The 16459-nt window shown below is 29.2% G+C and overlaps 2 protein-coding genes and 1 pseudogene across 3 annotated transcripts; all 3 read right to left on the reverse strand.

Annotated features, from left to right (window-relative positions):
- Nucleotides 1–26: 26 nt before the first annotated feature.
- On the reverse strand, nt 27–5201 carry LOC145184819 (uncharacterized; annotated as a pseudogene). The gene is made up of 9 exons (XR_016452979.1): nt 2910–5201; nt 2737–2792; nt 2330–2472; nt 2050–2137; nt 1625–1739; nt 1232–1461; nt 939–1098; nt 734–843; nt 27–542 (listed from the first exon to the last, which is right to left on the reverse strand). The product of XR_016452979.1 is annotated as an uncharacterized LOC145184819 (transcript).
- Nucleotides 3531–5831, reverse strand: LOC149889061 (uncharacterized). The gene has a single exon (XM_090089175.1). It carries the CDS (start codon nt 5829–5831, stop codon nt 3531–3533), a length of 2301 nt encoding a protein of 766 aa, XP_089945301.1.
- Nucleotides 5832–9469: 3638 nt separating this feature from the next.
- On the reverse strand, nt 9470–11710 carry LOC149889062 (uncharacterized). The gene is made up of 3 exons (XM_090089319.1): nt 10820–11710; nt 10117–10682; nt 9470–10036 (listed from the first exon to the last, which is right to left on the reverse strand). Exons 1-3 carry the CDS (start codon nt 11693–11695, stop codon nt 9748–9750), a joined length of 1731 nt encoding a protein of 576 aa, XP_089945445.1. The 5' UTR covers nt 11696–11710; the 3' UTR covers nt 9470–9747.
- Between the last annotated feature and the right edge of the window lie 4749 nt (nt 11711–16459).

Genomic DNA, 16459 nt, shown 5'->3' on the forward strand with positions numbered 1-16459 from the left:
ATTATGTTTGTAGTTTGAATATGAAATATTGAAACATGTTTTTAAAATTCACTGAAAATATCGTGCACCTTTTTAATTTATGTAGTTTCACATAAAATATTTAGATTGGCGTTATCATTCATAAATTTTTTCAAAGAAGAAGAAGAGGCTAAATTACTAAAATGTCCTAAACTACTGTCTAAAATTGTCAGCATCATTTTAAGGCTTTAGCGTTTCTTGACGAAAATGTTTCGAGCTGAATATACTACATATGAGAAATCTCTTCGAATAATTTACGTGCTTTAGTGGTGGCAACAGAACCAGGCAGTTTATAAATTAAATCTTGAAAGAAATTATATAGAACTTGTAGTTGCTTTGGATATTCAAGATTAAATACAAAAAAAAGTATTAAAGAGACAATCAAAGGCAACAGAAACTTTCGGAGGTTTAACTATAATTGCTTTTCTATCACACACAACGAAAAAAGACAATCCACATGACAAAATGAAAGGCTGCTGTTTTGGATTTGAGCGATCAAAAAACATTTCAAGAGTCTCGCCATCCTAAAAAAAAAGTTTGAAATAATTTTTAAGTTTTAAGTAAGTCATATCAAACAAAAATTTAACACAAATAAAATAATGAGAGAAAGAAGATTTGTTAGTATAATTGAACTTTATACTTCTTAAAAACTATTATCAAACTATTGGTATATTATTTATTAAAGGAACTAATGAGATTTGGAAATGAATCATACCTTTAGTTCTTCAATTAGGAAAACCATTGCTGCACTTGTGGAAACACGATATTTTCCCATAGTTGGCAAGAGATAAACAAGAGCCTTTAAAGATTTTAGTACCAATGCATCTAAACAAAATTAAAATTACATTATAATTTACATTGATAAAGGCATGATTTATAAATATAACTTTTTTGTTTGAAATTTTCTAAAGATTATTTACCTGTATTACTATTCCCATCAGTATCTGTTTCGCCAATAATGTCTATGCATTTGCCAGTCAGCTTACAGTATGCAATTATTTGTTTTGAAATTGTTGTTTCTAATAAAACTGGAATATTTTCTGCATAATTTCGATAGATTGATTTAAATTCATCATCTAACTGATGATGAATTTAAATCAATCTATCAAACAAACAAATCAATGTTTAAAAAATATTTTATATAATATAAAAATTGAAACTACAAAAACCCCTCCAGAAAACTTGTCTAGTAACAAATGAAGTTTTTTTTTACCAACAATGGAGTGTCCAAAAATCGTGGAAATTCCTCTAGTATCATATTAGCTGTTGGTGAATCATTTCGAATCCACATTTGTCTGCATAAACGTGGTTTGTTCATCAGTTCTACAATCTCATTTTCATTTCGATCTGTATAAATAAGATGCATTAATTTTGTCTTTATTAATTCATACTCTTCAATGTTCATTTCAATTGGGTTATCTCCAACAGCAATAAGCTCATTACCTAATAATAACAATATATTGCAAAACAAAGAATATTTTAAAGAACATATAAAATAAAAAAATATATAAATGTATCAATAAAATTGTGTTTGATGAATTTATAATATTTTAATTATACAATATTATACAATTAAAAACGTTTAACTAGACAATAAAAAATTGACATCTCTTTTTACTGCGACATCTGTATTTTTTTATATCTGCTGGATAACGACGATAAATTTCTCTAAAACGATTAGTCAGAAAACCCTTTGATGTTCCTGGACAGTAGTATAATTCCTATTTTGAAAAAAAAAAATATTAGAAAGCAATAAATAAACTTATCAAAATCAATCATATAATATTAATAGGCTTTGTAAACTAATGAACTAACTAATAAAAAACAAACAAATCTTAAAATTATCATCACAATGAACGGCATCAATAATACTGCAAGAAGATAATTTGTTGAGACATTGACAATAGAATTAACTCATGTAAATTTGGTGCAGTGATTGTGTTTTTTCTTAAATGCTGGTTTCACAAATTAGAGCCTATAACAATAGTATACTATTACTTAATTTTGAAAAAAACATAACAAACAACTTGCATATCCATTTCCGCTTCGGCATGCCCTGAACTTAAAAGTTGAAAAAATACTTTTTGCAATGGCTAATTGATGCTCTGGTGGAGGATTGCTGAAAAGAATATTACAGTTTATATATATATATATATATATTAGCTATACAATTATGAAATTATGCTAATAATAATAATTTATGTTAATTAGATAGTTAACATAACTAATGGTACAAAAATAATTTAACAACATAATTACATAATCATGTATTGTAATAATATCTACATACGAATATTATTATAACACTTACTTTCCAAAGCAATCAATTAAGTAGGAGCAAGCTACTTTAACAAGGAGACGATGTAAGTGATCATCCATTACAGTCTTTTGTGCTTCAATGATAATATTTTTTTTTAAAGGGTGATTTTCAATTGCATCCAGTATTGACATAACCTAATAGAAGAAATTAATAGATGAGTTTTTTAGTTCATCAACTAGTCAAAAAGTATATAGCTGTATATTACAACTAGAATACCCAGAATCTTTTAGCAACCATATAAAATTTTTATTCAAAAACTTACATGAAATATTTATACAACTTGAAAATTAAAAAAAGTGTAAAAAATGTATATAAGTTAAATATACATAATAATATATTATGCAACAACGAAATATAAAAGAACTTAAACTACAATAAAATAATAAAAAACTAAGTACAATCTTTTTTGAACCACTTGATTTGGTACATGCAACAAGAGTTACCACAGATGTTTCTATAGTATAGCATAAAGTAAATCATATACAAAACTGTTACTATATTCAAGGCACATCAATAAAAAATGACGAAAAAATGGAATAACTTTTATCAAAAATAAGTTGGATTAACATACCAATGAGGCACCCACTTTGCGATTGAACAGGATTAGATTTTGAGCATGCTAAAGCTGCTTCTAATTTCCGTCTCTTTATAGGAGGTAGCACATCAGGAAGATCTGTTTCAACATTCAAAAACTGCAAATCTTCCATTGAACTAGCACCTAACTCCACCAGAAGAGGTAAGAGACGATTAATATCTTCCACTGGAAAAACTTTACTTAAGAAGTTATTAATTTCCTCCATTGTTATGAAAAATCTTTGTTAAAAGAAAGAAAACAAAGAAAATTATCCCTGTTTGAACAAATATTGTTTATTTAGAATGACATTATCAACTTAACTAAACAAATACATAGTTTTTTAAAAATAAATTTGAAAAAATTTGTAAATATTTTATTATTATAATTTTGTTTAATCAATAACAAAATCAAACCAATAACAAAAATAAAAAATCATGCTAATATATCCAGGTTAATATATTCATGTCTTGTTATAACAAAACTTTCTTCAGAATACTTTCTGAAACCAGTTGACAATGACAGTACATGAGAATCAAATAAATTGTCTATTTTAACAGCTGTATATTTAGATGTTTTACATAAATTATACCCAGCAATATGAGCATCGTAATGTATTGTTTAAAATTTTTCAACTATAAGTGTGCATTCGTTTTCAAGGACAAGTACATATAGAATCTTTCCAAAACGTGGGAGACAAAGTTTGGTGAGCCCTAAAACTACAATAAAGTCTGGCATGTACTTTACACCATCTTTGATTACATAATTTGCACAAAAATACTCTTGATATAGTGAAATTTCACTAAAAACAGACATTGGCAACAGTAAGCAAGCAGGCATAATTTCAAGACCAGGACCTACTTCTACATTGAGTATTCTAGCAAAATTTGACAAATCAAGATGTAATTGTATTTGCTGGCGCCATGCAATACTTTTGCAAACATTTTTAAAGTTGTGCAAAATGTGACACTGCTTCTTTGCAGGAGCATGTTTACCTTCAAATCGCATACACCAATAACTTGGTGAAGGTCCTAGTTGTAAAATTTTGGTAGGATAGTGAACAAGAAAATGTTGTTTTGGAATAACAGTATGTCCAGTAAATATTTCTGTAAACAACTTGTGATGAACACTAATCATCTCTGTTAAATAAGTTATTAAATGAATAGTCAATTTTGGAGCAAAGATTATTCCACATATTTCCAATAATAAATGAATTAAATGAAAATACTGGTTATCAGTTTCTACAACATCGCCAAGCAACAAACAAAAAAATCTTCCTAAACACCAACTTTGAGTTGCATTCATACCTAAGTTTTTGTCTTTAGAAACAAGTTTTTCACGTGTTATTGGCATTAGCCTGTTTTTTTTATTAATGCCAAAATTAAAAGTTAGCAGACGGCCATTGAATTCCTCAATGGTCAACAGGCAATCAATTAGTAATAAGTGATGAAGAACTATTTTTAATTCATACTGTAAACAACCCTCAAGTATGTCATGCATTGAATCTGGGCTAATGTTATCAGGAACAGAAAAATACTTAAGCTCTGACAAGGGATTTTTTTTATATACACCAGACAATTTAAAATATTCAGTATCATCAACAAGTACTTGACAATCGGCGATGTGACGTTCTTTAGTTCTTAAGTCTAGTTCTTCTTCATAAAAAGAGTGTTGCATTTGTTCTTTTGTTGTATAGCAGTAATGGCAGCTCTTATTAGCATTAAAGTTTGAACTAAATCCAAAAATCTGGTGCAATGCAAGATTATCCCCAGACCACATAACTACTGCACCAAATATGCAAGCGTAACTTCCATTTATATACAATTGAACTCCTTTTTCTAGAGCTAACAAGTCCTTTACTAGTGGTTTTAAAATCTTTTCATATCCATACTTTGCAACATCAGCCGAAAAACAATAAATTACAGGATATATGTTTGCCAATTTAGAGCATCTCTTTGTGTTAACATTTTTTATAGACAAATAAACAGCACAAATTTTGTGAACTTTAGTTTTTGAACCTAATGGGTTTACTGTTTCAAAATCATCACAGTATATTTGAAGTTGAAGAGCATTTGGATGTTTTTGATATAAAGGGTGATTCTTATATTGTTCTGCATCACTATAACAAGTTAATTTATTTAATTTTGTACTAATGTTACTATCTATTTTATTAACAGTGTACTTTGAAAGCACCATAGAAATGGTTTCTAGTATAGGAATATATTGCATAGTTTCATTTACATAACTTATCATATTATTTTTATAAACTTTATGACGCATCTCAGATCTGAACCCAACAGTTATTTCAATAGGTGTAACCATCCCTTTTTGTTGTAAGTATTTTCTTTGCAAGTAACTAGATGTAATTAAACTACATTTTACACACTCATATTCAATATCATTTAGCACATCATTTACTCTGCCAGTGTCAGCTTCCTTATTGAGCATTGTTTTTTGTACACTTTCAATTACTGTGGATAAAATATTTTGAACACTTTTTCCTACATACTGAATTACAACTTCACTTGTGTTATGACATCTAAGAGTCATTAAAACATCTAAAATCATTTCTTTTATATTTTCCCCATATAATGCACTTGAATAAATATTACTAGTGCTATCTTTATCAACATGTGCTGCTGTATAAATACCTTGCTGATCTATTAGATCATCATTCCTTTCAACAGGAGAAATATTTATACTTTCATATTCCGTATAAGGATCACTTGGATGCTTTCTATATAAATGAATTTTAAGGGCATGGACACTGTCATATGTTCTGCAACAACCACCTTGTCTGCAAGGAATTTTACAATTTTGTGTTGAAGAAATACCATGGCGATAATGAAAATGTTTTAAAAGATCACTTACGGTCTTTAATGATTCTAAGTTTGACTCACAAAATACACAAAAGTAACCCATTGTTTATTGTAATATTGATAAAAATGTTAAAAGTAAAAAAAACAAACGAAAAACTTAAAAATATACACAATTAACGCATGCGTTTTTTGAAAAACTTTTAACACCTATCTTGTGTCAACAAGAAAGTTGAATTTGCATTTAACGCATGCGCTTTAGAACGATGGTAATAAAATTTAACATTCCTTGTGTTAAATGAAAACAACACATGATCAAGTGTTAGTTTTCAACACAAGGTTTTTTACAGTGTGCTAGAATCCCAAAAAACCAATATAAAACAGCACATTTACTTGTCAAAATGTGTAAACTAACGTAAGTATGAAGAAAAGACTTGAAAATTTTTCCGCTTTTTTTTTTTAAAGAACTTTAAAGAATAACCTTCATAGAACAATACTTTTATTTAACATTTCTCAAAGGAAAACAACGGACACTTTGTTTTAAAATTAGATAGCTTTTAAATATTTCCCGAAAAAGTTACTAAAAAATTCGCGTTTATTTATATGTTGAATTTGCAACACGGAAAAAAGTTAATAATTTAAATTGTTTTAAATTTTATTAACAGTGGTTTTATAAACAAAATAAAAAAAATAGTATTTTCAAAAAAAAAATTTAAGATTTTTATGAGAAATATATACAACTGTTAAAAACAAACAAACAAACAAAAAAACAGAGCAGTTATACAGAGTCAGGGTGCATTTTAGTTATTTGTATGCGCACAACAAACTATCACACATGCACGAACACGTCTAGGTATAGATTCAACTAGTCGGATGCATAATTGTCTAGGAAATTCTTTCCAAAGCTTTTCTAAGGCCTGCTGTAATGGCGCAACACTCGCTATGCTCTCTTTAACCAATCTCTTGTTAATCCAAGCCCAAATGTTCTCGATGGGATTGAGATCTGTTGAGCGAGCTGGCCAAAGCATGACCGTTATGTTTTTCCGATCAAGCCACTCTTTAATCAAGTTTGCAGTGTGAGCTGTTGCGCCATCGTGCTGAAAAATCCATTGTTGTCGTCTTCCGTAAAAAGCTCTGACTGTTGGCAAAAGTTTTGTTTCGAGGGTCTCTTTGTAATTGTACTGGTTAATTCTGCCGTTATAAATGTTGAATGACTCTGTTCCTTTATGGGAAAAGTATTACCATATTTTGACTGATCCTCATCCGCCTTGTATTCTTGGTACACAAAAAGCTCTTTGGACTTTTCACCAGCTATCCTCTTGATGATTAATCTTGACTTGCGATTTATCACCTCAAAATTGGATTCGTCGCTGAAAATGACTTTGGTCCAGTCTTCTACAGACCAGTGAAGTCTTTCTCTACATCACTTTAATCTTTTTAGGCGATCTGAGACACGCACAAGTGAAGTTTGAGCAGCGACATAGCAATCTAAACCTTTCTTACTTAGGCATCTTCGTACAGTCCATCTTCTAACACTAACGTTACTAGACGCATTTGTGAACCCTTCAGCAAGTTCGCGGTAAGAAATTTTAGGGTCTTGTCTAACCTTTCGATAGAGATAACTTTGATTTCTTGAAGTTAGCTTTAAAGGCGTACCAAGCCTTGGTAGATCTTTGACATTATTATGTAGCTCGTAGTTTTTCAACGTTGTTTAAGCGAAACATTGCACATTCAAACTATTTCTCATTGGCTTTTTGTTTTATCTTTTAGCAGACCTACAATTTGCTATCGTACGTTGTCTGAAACAGCTTTTCTGCTCATTTTTGTCTTTTTACTTTACAAAATAATCACCAATTCGAATAACTCAAGATATAAAAATGATAACTTAATTTTATTTTTACAAGAACGTTTATATAGTTCGAATGAAATCAACCACCAAATTTTAGATCGCTCGGATAACATTTCGTTGAGATATTTCAACTCAAACAAAGTCGTTAAATTTTAGTTGACTCTATATTTTTGCTACATTAGACATACAGGTATGTTCTAATTGAATTAATAATTACTCAAGACTGGTTAACCTAACGAGTTCGAATTAAATACCGTTTGATAGAAAATGAATTTACACATTTAATACGATTTTAATCGTATTAATTAATTGGTTACAAAGATAATTTTGAAAAAAACAAAAGTTTTGCATAAAAAAACAAGTGACTCTATATTTATGCAACCCACTCTATATTGGACCACCTTTGTTAAGCAAAACTAACAATAGCATCGTGATCTTTTTGTTCTTTCTCGCCTTACCATAGGGATTGAAAAAGGAAACTTTTTCAGTTTTCCATTAGACCATTTAGATAGATTAGAGACACATTTTATATATAGATTACGGGATGCAAACGTCTTTATCTTAAATTATCTTTGTCCCCAAGCTTCATTTTGAAGTAATCATAATACACATGTCTGATTTTCGAAGTAATTGACTTGCACCGCCTTAAAAATGAATATTTTAAAAACGTTAAAAACTTTCTATGGACTCACTTGCATTATGATGTGCAATATGACAAGAAACTTTTACCAATTAAAAAAATGGTCCAGTTATTTAAACAAACAGAAATGCATACACATTTAATTGGCATTATTTGCATCATATTTATCTGAGTATCGTTATAATAAAGTTTAATTAAAGAAGCAAATCGTTTAATTAATTGGCAGAGGTAAATATGTATATATAACATGGAATTAAAAATACCATTATTTATACTGATCGCAAACAAATATTAAAAATTTACATTTCCGTAAATTACTGAAAACCGTAATGGCCTAGCCTATCAAACCTATATTATTTCTTTGATCTTTCATTGCATTCTACAACGCTTTGATATGAATGCTTATATAGAAAAATTCATGTCGGTCAGTGAATTTTATATTTTCGGAAACAGCGTTTTTTTGCGCGATTTGAGAGATCTAAGGTAAAAAAAAATGTACTTTGGAAAATATATAAATTAGTGAGTTTTTTTTCCGAGAAAATGCATTAATATTTTTTATGATTTTCCTAGATAAGCATCTTAGTTTGTTTTAAAACTTGTATCCAACACTTTTAGATTGTAGAAAATTGGTTTTCTTGGACTTTCTCACTACTGCACTCCTGAAACTTACCATGAAAAGTTAAGTAGAATGTTGCAAATCTCATGGGAGCAGAACAAGTAGCAACAGTAGTTTTGGCATCAAAAGATGAATGTCCTATTGGTATAATAAGGCTTCATCAACTAAGTGGAAAGTTCTTGCCTTTATGCAGAGGCGTGGTGGCCCTAGAGGCTATGCGGGATTCCCGCATGGGCTTTTCACTTTTTCATCTAAATTTGGGCCTTTTGGCAAATTTTAATTTTTTCAAAATTTTATAGAAATTCCACAATTATTTACAATATTTCTGTTTATTTCTGTTTAATCACTTGATATAAAGTCTTCAGCTTTGAGCGCAATTATATTAGTATTTTGCATAATAATAATATTGTTCTGAAAACAAAGTAGATGTTTTAAGACGTATTATGATATATTTTTTTCATAAGAAAAATTATGAACCCATAAATGGTTTTTAACGATCGTAATGTTGACGAAATAAATTTAAATAAGTCCACATACCCAACAATAATAATAGCTATTATTATATGATTAAATTAACTTAATTTAAAAATTTAACCCCAAAACATTTTTCTTTAATAAATTAAATCGCAATACAATTACAATATAGTAATTGTATAGCGTTTTAATTCATTTAAGAAAAATGTTTTGTTGTTAAATTTTAGATTAAGTTTTATATAAATAAGTATCGAACTCATGTTTTGCATTTTTGTAACGTTTCGAAACAGATATAAACTTGTTTTATGATAAATAAAGTTTTTTATTTTTATACAGTTTATATTATTGTATGTTAAATAAAGAATTCACTCCGTAATATCCTGTCCTCAGACAGATTAAAAAAAGGAATACATATTTAAATATACAATATATATTAAAAAAAACTATCCGAGTAGAAGGCGGCGTCGTTCATGGCTTCCTGCTGCAAATATATTAACAATTTCATCTAAAGGGATTTCCTCTAAAATATCCGCATTGTAGTAACATAGTAACGTATCTCGCGTATGTTCCTGGGTCAATTTGTTTCTTAACTTGTTTATTACATGTTTAAGAGCGGAAAATACTCTCTCGCACTCATCAATATCAACACTTATCGTCAAAATATGGTGATATATATGAAACGTATTTTTCATTGCCAAAGATCCGCCTAATGCTCTCCGTTGCAGAATATATCTAAAGTATGGAAAAATAACCATAATTAATTTTAAAATATAATAAATAACTGAACACATAATAAAATATGATAAACTTACTTGTAAGTGCATACAAGACATTGGTGCACAAGATGATTCTTTTCTTTATGAGCTCCTGTTTTGTAGTCATTTTCTGCCAATACGCGTTCTTCGTTATCTGAATTTTCTGCTTCGCTATCTTCCATTTCATTGTCGTCATTTAGTATCCCGATTCGACGTGAGCCAAGAGCTTTCAAATAGAGTCGAAGTATTTTGAGTTCTTGTCCAAGACTAACACAATCAATGTTGTTCAATGAGGGGAATTTCGCAATATATGTATTGAAATTGTACGCATCAATTTCTTTGTCAGTCTTACAAATCAGCATATTTGGACATACAATTGAACACAAAGTATTCAAATCTTCGCATCCTTTATCACTAAATCTAGCACGCATCTCTGTCAATATATTACCGAATATTAAAGAACGTATTTCTTGAAATGTTGATCTCGGAAACGCATATAGCTGTTTCATACGGACACTGCCACCACCGTTCCCGTATGCTATACTTAAACGTTCTAAATCATTTTTCAACTCTGAGTTTTCAGGATCTAATTTCATGATACCATATATATTTCTTTGAAGTACCTATAAATATAATAGTTAACATGCAAATATTTTAACATTAGAATGTATATGTATCAAAATACTCATTTAACAAGGTTAAATAATTATGAAGCAATCAAACAAGATAATTCAAAGTAATTTAATATTGATATTATTACCTTGCAATATGAATCAGCATATCTCCAGAAGTGGTCAAATTTTTTTCCAGTTTCTTCCAATTTCAACAGGGTTGCAGAGATTAATTGATTCACGCTGGAATAATCGCTATCTCGAAACTGCATTATTGCCATTAACTCATCCACGTGAGACATCATCTGGGAATATAATATAGCTAAAATTATACTCTCTTTTCGTAGAACTTGTTGAAGAAACGTAAAGGCAGTTCCTCGCGTTTCCACATCGAAATCAGAGTCAGCGGCAATTAAATCCAAAGTAGAGATTAATTGAACAACTAATCCATCGTTAACTTGCTTCTCGGCATCCTCACTGTTAAATCTACCTATTAAACTAGTTACAGCCTTGCATCTTCCTTGCCACTTATGCGTAAGGAACTTAGCCAGCTTTCTACTTCCACCTTGATTATGCTTGCTTCCGTTGACTGTATTCACAAATACTGCACATCTCTTGTAACCTGCGTTTACAAAGTTAAATAGGTTTTGAAGCATAGAGAACAGCTGCTGAATTGAAGGATGATCAATGAGGCTACAATGGTCAACAACAGCAAGACTAAGACGATGAGAATGACACCAAATGTGTTGATTCACATTTTGAGTAGCTTCACGAAAATGGTCCGCAAGCTTTGTCATCACTGATGCACCGTCGAAACAGTGCGCAATGCAATTCGCTTTCCAGTCAAGGTTTGTTTTGTCCAACATATTAGATATGTCTGTAAATAAATTTGTTGCTCTTCCACGAGTTATTTCACACATATCAATCAACCTCTCTTCAATGACATTGTGTAATGGAATGTAAGAAACGTATTCATCGATTTTCACTTGGTGTTGCTTCTGAATGGTACGAATTACAAGACACATCTGGTTGCACAGAGCTATATCTGTTGTTGAATCAGCTTGTATACTAAAAACACCATTTTTATTTATTAGGCTAATAATTCGCTTTTGTATTTGAGTAGTGAAAGCTTTCAGTAGTGCATCAAAGGTGTCGTTACTAAGCCAGGTAATTTTTGATCCTCTGCCAACTGCACCAGATTTTTTACCAAACTTATATTTTTGCGATGTCTTTTCGTTGGCTGAAAGCTGCCTCAAGTGTTCATTAAGCATTGGATCCACTGTTATAAGAAGTTTTAACAAGGCTTGAATGTTTCCATGCCGCAAATAAGGTTCCAAAATGGCGGTAGCATTTTCGTTTCGGTGCCCACGCCATGGTAGGCCTTGCATAACAAAAGTGCGAAATGCTTTTGTTATGCTTTTAAGAACAAAACGGTTTTGGTCTACAACTGTTTTAATCCCTTGGTCTAGAAGGTGACGAGTGGATTTTCCTGCTTTAGAGATAAAGAATGCGTCTAATGCTGCAGAGTGGGCAACTGATAGCTCATGTCTATTAATGTTGTGTAGATGGTGTGATCTTCCGGTTGGGTCTAACGGACATCCAGTCACGAAAATGTTGTTAGCATCACCATTAAAACATATACATACACTGCAAAAATATTTCTCTCTCTTCTAGTTAAAGCTGAGCCATGTACGTACAGTTTCATCTTGTTCGTTATCAATATTTCGTTTATAACCTCTGGATACTGTATTCTTTACAGAGCTTGGTTGAATTGGATGGGTACAAGTTATAAAACTTACCTCTTGTCCCGTTGCTGGCCTTTGCCAAAGTTTAATTGAATCATCTATGTTATCCAATGTTTGGAGGGATTGAATACTAATATAGTCTGACGTTTTCGAAATTGAAAAGTCAACTGAATTAATGTGACTAGAAACCTCGTCTGTAATTGCTTCAAAGGTATCATTGGAATCAGATGGTATAGGAGTAGTTGATGATGATGCAAAGAATCCAGGGAGAGTTTTTTGTCCCGATTGCAATATCTTTAACTCAGCTTGAATTTTTTCTTTCTTCTTTTCCCATCCGGATTTCTGTTTTTTCATATTTTTCTGGAAAAAAAATTTTCAAAATGATAAATCACACACTAATACACACGTAATTAAAATTGAACAAAATTTAGAATACATTGACAATTATAAATGAACAAAAAAAAAAGTACCTTTTAAGTGCTTTGTTCGAATCTTTGTTGAAATATTATAATAAAAAAATATCTTATTAGTAAATCTGTTACTCATATCATTTTACTCACTGAGTCAATTTTCATGAGTATTTATACATGTCAATAACAATTAAGATAACCATAAAATTACTCCCCGCTATCAATTAAAATAACTTGCACAAGTTTTTAATATGTAACTCCCACGAGTTTAAAAATATGTATAAATAACCTTTTAAAAATAGCGTAAAACCATATTATTTAACGAACTTATTTTAATTGAGGTGTGGGAGTACCGCAAATATTTTAAAATAAAATTTGATATTACAACTATACACTTTATATATTTACGACACATTTTTATTACTATTAATTATATGTAAGTTTAAAATGAATTATAAAGATTCCATGGCTTTAAATTTTTTTATTTTCATTTTTGTTTTTTTTTTGTTTTTTTTTTTGAAATGAAAAAACAATAAAATAGCATTTTTTTAAAAATAATAGTTACTTGATTGAAAAGTATTTTTTTAAAAATACTTTTCAATTAAGTAACTGCTAAATAAAACAACGTTATAAAAACTTTTATGTTTAAATTATGTCAATAACGGCACCATTTTAAGAGCGGCATTTTTGCTGTTGGGTAATTCCACATCAAATCACCCAGTCCATTGAACCATGTGTCTTCCTTTTGTGTTATATTTTGACACATTATTCCTTATTATAAAAAAATATTACATGCAAAATTTCAGCTAAAAATGTTGAGCGGTTGACAAGATACTGCAATTTTAATATTGACCTGGTTTCCCAAAATGACCCGGTTTTCATAACATTCTGAAAAAACATTTTTCTTAAAAAAATAAGAAATAAAAATGGCAAAAATACGAAAATAAACATATATAATGTTTTTTTGATGCTGAATTCAATAAAAGTACTTAAAATGCTCAAATATAAAAGGAACATGCTTAAAAGTTAATAAAACAACTAGTTTCTATAAACCAACTTTGGGGCCCAATATCTCAAAACACCCCTGTCAAATTTTTTTTTTTTTTGCTGTTAATATTTTCAACTGCTTATAATCTTACTAGGCACAAAAAATCTAACTGGAAAAACAACTGAAACATATGGAACTTTAATTTCAATGATCTATTACTTTTTCAAGAAATTCCCAAAAAATATTTGTAAATAAAATAAAAATAAGTTAATCGTAATTTAAACAGTCACTTAAATATACAAGATTTTTAAAGGTATTGAAGATGTCAGTTATTTTGACTGTGTTTGTAATAGTTTACAATATTGTTCCCATTTTACTTGTACTTCCTCTATTTCAGTATTTTCAAACACATAGTTTCTACCGGAACTGGAGCAAGCTTGTGGAACAGATAGTTTTTTCAATATGTTGGTGTTGGGAATAAAACAGTAGTCGTCTCTTTCAGGCCAGTTAAAACAGATTGATGGACCATTTGGGTGAAGAAATTTAACTTTAGCATCAACTTTTTCTAGGTTGGATTTAGTTACAATGCCGATCCATTACTACACAGACTACAGCTACATAACAACCTAAAGCAACAGTATCAAGTTGAAATATATCTTGTTTCTTTTTAAGATTGTGGATTATTGAATAATTAATGTCCGTACTACACCTCTTTGCCCCAACCCTGTTATCTCTAAGATCATAAATTGATGAAAGCTACCAGTACCAGGTAAAGTTGTTACACCAGTGTACCTTTCTTTTTGCTCTTCATGTTGCAATTGTAAGTCCAATCCCTTTATGTAAATGAAGTTAACAACCTTGATTTTCTCAATACAAAATTCATACATAGCTTCTGATGTGAGAATTTGGTTTCTGTATGGTCGTTTTAAACTTTTTTGTGCTGTTAACCTTTTTACAGTACCACCAATCCCATTGCATTGTGACTTTCCATGGGACGTGGCAAAAAAGTTCCATTCAACTTTAAGGTCAAATTCACTTTCTAGTTGGCATAGATTGTAAAAGATTTTACAACTTTTGTACTGTCCTGCGCAACCATCAATTAATATATGTAATTTAGACAGATTGAAAAATTTTTTGATAAAGAAATAATTCAAACCTTTTCAGAATCCCTCTGTTGTATATTTTTTTACACTGATAGATATTGGTTATTTTCTTTATAGATATATTTATATATATATACAATCTACATATATATATATGAAATATATATATATATGAAATTGTTAATTTGTTAAAATTTAAATAAAATTTACCAATAAATATTGTTTTATAACTGAACTTTTTATAAACTAGTTATTATAAACTTTTACCAAATGTAGTTACCAAAATTTTAAAAACAAATGCACATCAATATCACACTTATTCAGTTTTTATATAAAAACAAAACAGGATGTTTTTTTCAGTTGTTAAGATCAAATAACTAAGTTATCATATAATTAAGACTTCCTTAAATATAACAAAATTCTTTTTTTTTTTTTTTTAAGGAGTCTATAAACTAAATATAATATTTTACAGAATTCTATTTGCATGTTTTTTAAAATAATTTCTTTAAAAAGTAATAGATCATTGAAATTAAAGTTCCGTATGTTTCAGTTGTTTTTCCAGTTAGATTTTTTGTGCCTAGTAAGATTATAAGCAGTTGAAAATATTAACAGCAAAAAAAAAAAAAATTTGACAGGGGTGTTTTGAGATATTGGGCCCCAAAGTTGGTTTATAGAAACTAGTTGTTTTATTAACTTTTAAGCATGTTCCTTTTATATTTTAGCATTTTAAGTACTTTTATTGAATTCAGCATCAAAAAAACATTATATATGTTTATTTTCATATTTTTGCCATTTTTATTTCTTATTTTTTTAAGAAAAATGTTTTTTCAGAATGTTATGAAAACCGGGTCATTTTGGGAAACCAGGTCGATATTAAAATTGCAGTATCTTGTCAACCGCTCAACATTTTTAGCTGAAATTTTATGTGTTAACTTTTCTTTTTAAGATGCAACAGCCAAAGAAATTTTTAAAAAATTTGAGGACCCATGGTTCAAAATTTTCTAAATTTTGGGTGATTTGATGCGGAATTACCCTGTTGTGAGTTTATGCGAAAATGTTAAGAAAGGTTAAAACACCGAACTAAACAAAAGCATAAACTATCTATAAAAAGAATTTCTTATTTTTCAAGATTTTTAATATTTAATTTAGAATAAAATTATGTATAATTTAAAAAAATTTATATTATTATACAATAAAATATATATCTCTATATAATAATAGAAAAATTAAAATCTTTGATTTTTAATTTTGTGTTGGGCTATGTTCTTCAAACAATAAAATACTAATCGTATTTGCTTGCGGTAAAGTTGTGTTTTAAGAAAATCAACACAAAAACGTGGTCGCTACATCGTGTTGTAGCCATTTTTTATTTTGAAGTATTACAAACAATACTATTAATTACAAATAGTATTATCTCAACTTGTTAGTTTGTATTAATGATTTATTAGAATAAGGTCAGTTCTTATATATATATATATATATATATATATATATATATATATATATATATATATATATATATATATATATATATATATATATA

Source organism: Hydra viridissima, unplaced genomic scaffold (genome assembly GCF_058129835.1).
Source record: "Hydra viridissima isolate aposymbiotic clone 2 unplaced genomic scaffold, HvirCarnegie_v1 scaffold_5, whole genome shotgun sequence".
NCBI classification, from domain to species: Eukaryota; Metazoa; Cnidaria; class Hydrozoa; order Anthoathecata; family Hydridae; genus Hydra; species Hydra viridissima.